Source organism: Lonchura striata, chromosome 10 (assembly GCF_046129695.1).
Source record: "Lonchura striata isolate bLonStr1 chromosome 10, bLonStr1.mat, whole genome shotgun sequence".
Classification (NCBI taxonomy): domain Eukaryota; kingdom Metazoa; phylum Chordata; class Aves; order Passeriformes; family Estrildidae; genus Lonchura; species Lonchura striata.
Genome location: NC_134612.1, coordinates 2,280,333 through 2,287,631, shown reverse-complemented (window position 1 = coordinate 2,287,631; position 7,299 = coordinate 2,280,333). Strand labels below are relative to the sequence as shown.

Sequence of the window (7,299 nt, the reverse complement as noted above, 5' to 3'; positions counted from 1 at the left end):
ACAGTAATTCACTGTAGCCATGAATTTAGTCTACTTGAATTTTTCCATGTGAACCTTAGACCAGAGCATCCCACAAACATGACACCAAATGTGCACTAATTACCAACCAGTCATGTATTAATAATTACCAACCTGTTATGTACAGTCAAGGGAAATTTCATTTACACCAGTCAAGGCTGACAGAAAAAGCATTGCTCAGAAGAAACATTCAGCTAAAATAAATACCTCATAACTTAACGCTCTCTTAGAAGTTTCTGCACAAAATTTAAATTTTCCCAATGTCAGTTTTCAGGTTACTCTTGTTATCAAAGACATAAAGGGACAACCTTTTCAAATTAAAAAGCAGCAGTAAGGAAAGACTTGTGTAGTATTTTAATATTATAATTTTTTTCACCATGTCTCTCCCCTTCCACCTGGCAAGGTTTTACCCAAACTTGGTGAACACTGGCATTAGAAATGTGAGAGCTGGGTTCCTGCTTCCCAAATAACACCAAGAACACTTTCAGCATCTGCCCATCATAGCTTTTTTACACTTTGGTCCTTGTCAAGCACTTGCTTTTTATATTAGATAAACCGAAGCCAAAATTCCAAGCCTGCCTGTACAGTGTGTAGCATATTACATCTATCGCATTCTGATGCCAAAAAAAATCACCTTTTAAACTACATTATAGATATTTTCAAGCTATTCACAAGCTCCAGTGAACTCATCTTACACTTTTCCATAGGTCTGTAACTATTCCTGCTGTTATGTTTGCTTTATCTGTGCTTTTTGTCCTTCTAGAACATCCCTCTGATGTGACTTACAGCCAAGACTCAGCTCTCACCTGCAGCTCTGTGTTGTAAGGGCTCCTCAAACCTGCAGCATGTGCAGCACCAACTTCAGCCCCAAAGGATTTCCCCCCTGAAGAAACATGAAAACTCTGCTCTGCCCATACATTGGGTTTGTGGGACTGTTCTCCTAGTTCAAGACACAATTTCTAGGGAAAACTATGTTTTAGAAAAGGAATATCATTGTAAATCCTTAAATGCTGTTTTCATGTAATTTGGATATTAGCTGGCACAACCCAGCACTCTGTACTCCCAGAGATGGAAGATGAGGAAATTCAGCAGCTGCAATCTCAAGTTTTATAGCCAGGTGAAACTCTGTACCTTTTAGTCTCTCCAGACTGTATTTCTCAATTTGTCTAGATGCTCAGAAACCTGAATTACAGTCTGATTTCTCAAACTGACACTTTTTCTTTTCATTCCATACAATCTGGAGATGCTGGTAAAGACCTGAGGCCAGAAGCCTGGCTGGCTCACATCTCAGTTTTTGAAACACTGTTCAACACTGCATGCCTTATTTAGATGCCCTGAATTATAGTTACAAAGGCTTATTTATTAATGTTGCAATAGACAACATTCTTAAATGTAAAACAGATCTAAGAAACCTATAAGGCTTTTATTCTCATTTTATACTCAAATAAATGCAAACTTAATCCTTCCTTCAAGTCTCTGAGTAACACTAAGCCTACTAAATTCAGTTCAACATCTTTGAATTGTAGAACCTTGCTAAGCAACACTCACATTTTTATTGCCCTGAGTTTCTCCTTGGTGGGATGTGAGGCACATTCCCAAAGGCTGCCACGAGAGGAAGAACTCTTAATGGGATCCCCCATGACAGCTCAGTAAAAGGAATTTGCTAGGGAAGAAATGGAAAAACACCTACTGATGATTTCATTTTAGTCAAGGAGAACAGACAACTGCAGTCATTTATCTTGCTTTTTTCTAAACAAATCCACTAAAACATATCTGAATTGTATATTTATATTACTGCATGCTGTTTATGTTCCTTCATTCCAAACATGCCCTGTTGACAAATTCTGCAGTGTTGCCAGCATTAGGAACTCCTAAGGCCAGTGTCACCCAGGTGCTGTCACCTCCAGCCGTGGGACACCCACAGCCACACCACAGCTGGAGAAGTCTCCTGCAATGGAAAACCTTTAGCCTTAAAGGTCCCTCTATGGAAAGTGACTGGCCAGGGCATTTCTGAACAAGGAAACAAAATATCCTTACTTGTGCAAATCAGAATCTCCAACAAGAGCCCTCTAAAAAAGAGCTTGCCTTTATTTTTTGTTGTGAATACAATACACTCACCAAAAACCTAAGCTGGCTCTATAACTTGGGGTTCTGTGGTGGCGTTTTTTAAACAGAGGTGCATCAACAGATATTTCAAAACAGGAAGCAGAACACAGGAACACAGAATGGTCTGGGTTGGAAGAGACTTCAAAGATAATCTCATTCCATCCCTCATTCCAGTCCCTGTCCATGTGGAGGCTCCTTCCATTAGTCCAGGTTGCTCAGGGCTCCATCCAGGGATGGGACATCCACAACCTCTCTGGGCAACCTCTACCACTGCCTCACCACCCTTCCAGTAAAAAATTTCTTCCTACTAACTAATCCAAACCTGACCTCTTTCCGTTTAAAGCTATTCCCATTTGTCCTGTCACTCCATGTTCTTCCAAGTGGTGTCCCTCTCCATCATTCTCCTCTCATGAAATAGCCAATTTCATTCAAATAATGCAATATATTGATGCACACCAACTGCTCCCTCCTTTCAGCTTTTTTCCACACTGATTATTTGGATGTTTTGACCTGCCTCTTGTCACATGGGATTTAAACTGGATCTGCCCTGATACACTTGTAAATATAGATGATACATGCCAGAAACAACTCTTCACAAGTCAAGTGTGCTCAGATTAAGCTAGACACTGATTTAAAAGAGGCAACATGTAAAAGAACAGGGTAATGTCTTCCTCATTATGATACTAACCATCACCTTGAATGTGCTGGAAAGCTAAAAGAAACAGCACTTTAAGACTGCCTAACAAAGGGGCCAAAACCTTTGGAGAAAGGAATACAGATGTATCATAAAAAATAACCACAAAGGTGACAGAAAATAAAGGCACTGCACCCAGAGAGACAGCACCAGTGAACAGCCGTGGGAAGAAAAGCAGCACAGACAGGGAAATAATTCAACACAGCTAAAACAAAGGGGGGGGGAAAGGGGAAGAAGCAAAAGGAAAGCTGATGAAGCCACCTGCAGGGAATGACCTGGCAAGCCATGAACAGAGGGTGACTTACTGACAGCAGCTTTGTCCCAGGGTGATCCCAGGGCTCCAAGGACAGCTCCTGCTCGGGGTCCTGGAGGTGCCAGCTCAGAGGGCAGCTCCTGCTCATCACCTCTGTGGGGAAAGCAAATTTGAACACGTCAGAGCAACACCTCCTTGCACTGCATGTGCTTCCTCCCACCAGGGCCATTTCAAACACCTCATCAAGTGCCCGACTTGTTCCCTCAATTAAAATTTGCCATTTGCCCGACTACCCATACTAATTACTCCTTCCCCCTGCAGCCTGGGATCTTCCTGTCTGTGAGGAAGAGCAATGCCAACATTTTCTACAGAGGCTCAAGCAGGTGTAGTCTTTAGTGGGGGCTACCAAAGACCAAATATTTCTGTCTGCAAAGTAAGTATGTTTCTGAAGGGCAACTTTTTGTTCAGTAATGTTGCTGAACAAAATCATCTGCAGAACCTGTACCAAAAGCTCCTGAATGTTGTTTAAAACACAAAAGTGATGTTTGCCACACTGCACTAGCTGGGGCAAACACATTACCTGTGACAGCAGCTTCAGAGCAGCGAGGAGACCCCAGTGACCAATTACAGACTCAGCTCCTGAAAATCAGAGAAAAGTGAAGGGCCAAAATTTATAAACCAACCTATCAGGTCCTGCCACAACGCAGGAAATAGCATCTCCTCTTTGCCCTTGTCAAAAAGAAACAGAATCAGCAATAATAATAATAATAATACAAGGCAAGCGAGGCTACCAACAATGAATTAAAATTGATAGCATCTTTAATACAGCACTTTGTCTTAATTCTTTAAAAATGTTTAAGTGAGCCAGAGTTTTTCATGACTTAAAATGATTTCGTATTTAAAAGCAAGAAAGCTGAGCCACTCTAAGGCAATAAGGGAGACCTGATATATCCACAAGAAATTGATCCTCTTCAGTAATACAGTAAAGAACGCACATTTTTCTTCAAAATTTTATTTTAATTTAAATTATGGGGCCAGCCAGATTTTTTGGGTACGAAACATTTTCCCTCAGGAGAAATGAAATGCTACCACGGAAATAGAATTACAATTGTATACATCTCTTATTATTTTAAAAAAACCAAAAAACCAAAACAAAAATAAAACAACAACAAAAAAAAAACCAAACCCAAAACCAAAATGTTTGCATTTAAATATGTTTTAGTAATACCCTTAAGCCTTCAAGCAGATAAGAAACCACTTCCAGAACAAGTTTTTAATATGGACAGCACATCAAAGGAGCTTTAATTTAAATACAACTTCTTTTCAAAAGCCAACATTCAAATGTTTCCACATATTAAAAAAGTCACCATAGCCATTGATTCCAAGGCTTAATATAGAGAAACCTCTATCCCAGTCCAAATGTTTCCACTTCTTTACACAGAGAAATCTTTAGCACATCTACATCTTTCTAAAGAGGAAGCCTTACATGTTATGGTGAGTAACTTGGCAAATAATATTTCCTCCACTCAGCTATGATAAACCAAAATATAACAGACAGTTAGTACTGAGCTACAACACCACCTCATGCCAGCTCTGCCTGGCATCTCTGGGAAATTGCCTTTTCCTGTAAGCAAAATGATTCTGTTTGCAAGGGGCACATGAAGAACCTTTAAAAGACCAATTTTAATGTTAAGAGCAGTTTTAAACAACTGAGTGAAAACATTAAATTTTCCAGAGTTCTGGGAGTTCCCTTGTGAAGGCTTTCAAATCAGCTCAAAAGTAACTGATTGTGAAGTATTTCAAATGGGAAGAGGACAGGAAGCAAGAAACATTTCTGTAGCATTTGCAATCATTCAGTCGTGCAGAACTGGAACTTTCAGACCCCAATCCACAAGTTTTTGTTTTGTTGTGATCTCAGCGTTACTATATGATGGATAGATACAATTTTAATAACATCATTTAGCTATATTTAGTAGACTCCTTTTGTATGGTCACAGTAACAAAAACATGGTGCAAAATCAGTTGGGTTTTCTGTTTATATAAATACTGATAGTTTGCAGCATTAAAGAACAAAATCAAGAAAAAATTAGATCATTTTGTTATCCTAGGACACCTATGAAATTGCTTCTTGAGGTTGGAGGGAATGAAATCATTTACACAACTATTGTACTGAGTTATTTACTGTAAGAAATGACGCACTGCAGGCTCCCCAGAAGTCAGAGGAATCAATATTAATTTAGCATAATCCTTGCCATTTGCAGAGCTGGTGAGCACAATGCTAGTGTAATTAAATAAGGCCAATATTATCTGGTAAGAATGTAGTAGAAAGGGTTCCAGTTCTGTTTCAGCCTACCCTAATTGATGGCACCCCATTAGATACATGAATACAAAGAATTTGTTTGGGTTTGGGTTTTTGTTTCCTTTTAAATGCTGCAGTACTTAAGATTGTTAAATCAGCATTTCTATGTGACCTGAAGTATTCAATTACATATGAGCATTCATTTTGCAAAACTCAATATTAGGTAATAGTTACAGACTAATACAATAACATTCCTCTGCTGTACAAATTAAATCATATTTTAAAGAAATGAGCAGCCTAGGAATTATATACAAAAGAAACCAGCAAGCACTGTTGAAATGAAATGCAAAATGTCACTGCTAGGTCTACTGTCTGAAATACCTTTAAAGTAAAATTAACAAAAACCCTTAGAACATATTTCCAAGTTTACAAGTCAAGTCTCAGAAAAATCAAATCATGTCAAAAAAAAATTCTATAAAGCAGTGAAAGGCATATATACATTTTCCTTATGAACCTTGAGATTTCACTTTTTAAAAGTTGCTAAGTTTCAATATCAGTTTATTCGCAAGACAACTGTTTATCCCAATAAGCTCACATCTTAGATACATTTCCCCTTTGATTACAAATAAAGCACTGCACATTTTTTTTTAAATCAAGGCATATAATCTTATACTATGGTGCCAGGTATGCACAGGTCACATTGTGCTCATTATCTCAAACAAGGTAAGTGCAAACATACAGATTTATTCAGATTTGCAAGCATGCAACCTGTTACTTAACTACATGAATACCTTCTCTCCTAGACCAAACTAGTATCTATATGTTTGCTTTCACGAACCTAGAATCTTTCTTTTCAGGACTCCTAAAACAAGCAGTGTCTTTGAATTCTGAAATGACACAAATATCAAGAAAGTCCACATTGTGCAAGAAAGCAGCAGCTATGTTTCTCAACTTGGACTAAAAATGAAAAGAGAAAAACAAAAACCGTTCACTGAACAGCAGATTAGCAGTAATGTTCCTCATGAATCGATAAGAGTGCCTGATGCTGAATATCTAACAGCAAATGCTGAATTTGGGTTTAATATTTTAAAGGTTTATTGGAGTTTAAGCTTCTTGCTGCGCTGGTCTCTTCAAATCCCTGATCTGTTTAACTAAATAGGTCTTCTCATCATTAAATTGTTCATCCTCGGTCCTGTCATTCTGAAACTTGCTGAGGAACTCAATAAGTTTGGTCTGGTTCTTTAGAAGGATGTCTAATATAGGCTGTGTCTTGTTAGGATTGGCTACAAACACCTGCAAGAAAATAAATGACATTGAGCACAACAGCGAGAAACAAAAGGTTAAGTTAAAGGAATTACATAACAAATTATCATTGTGATGATAAATGAGGATGATGATAAATTGATGATGATAAGTTAAAACTAGGTTTTAATTATTCCAGTACCCCACCAAAAAAATAATGGGGTAAATGCAAGTTTTTTAATAAAATTACTTTTTTTTTTAAATCAGGGCATAAGCTGAATATCAGTACCAAAGTAAATTAGTCTGTGGGAGGGGACCAGACAAAACAGCCTCTGCAGAAACCACTGAAGACACTTTATGGTTAAATTCTATGGCAAATGCATGGTTTCATATCGATGCAGCATCTGATGGGAATCTCACACTTCACTGCAACGTTTTAGACCTCAAGTTATAACTCTCAGCTGCCTGTCTCCTGCAAAGTCAGAAGCCATCTGTCATAATGTTCAAATTACAATTCAGGTGACCTGACTGAAACACTACTGCCTTTCAGAAATCGTGCAGTGTGATAAAACCACTTTTGAACTCCATTATTTTGTATGAAACCATGCATTCCTCCTTATCTTAATGCATTCGATTCCAAAAGTTTTTGAGAGACGTTACTCTGACAATCACATGGAAGTCCCTAAA

General features: G+C 38.3%; 1 protein-coding gene across 2 annotated transcripts in view; it reads right to left on the bottom strand.

Annotated features, from left to right (window-relative positions):
- Positions 1-4,063: 4,063 nt before the first annotated feature.
- The window catches only part of CAB39 (calcium binding protein 39), a 41,283-nt gene continuing 38,047 nt past the window's right edge, over positions 4,064-7,299 (bottom strand). For both annotated transcript variants that reach the window (XM_021555764.2, XM_021555765.2), the window contains exon 9: positions 4,064-6,663. In XM_021555764.2, the coding sequence (XP_021411439.1) occupies positions 6,475-6,663 (189 nt within the window). In that variant the 3' untranslated portion in view covers positions 4,064-6,474. The remainder of the gene's footprint in view (positions 6,664-7,299) is intronic.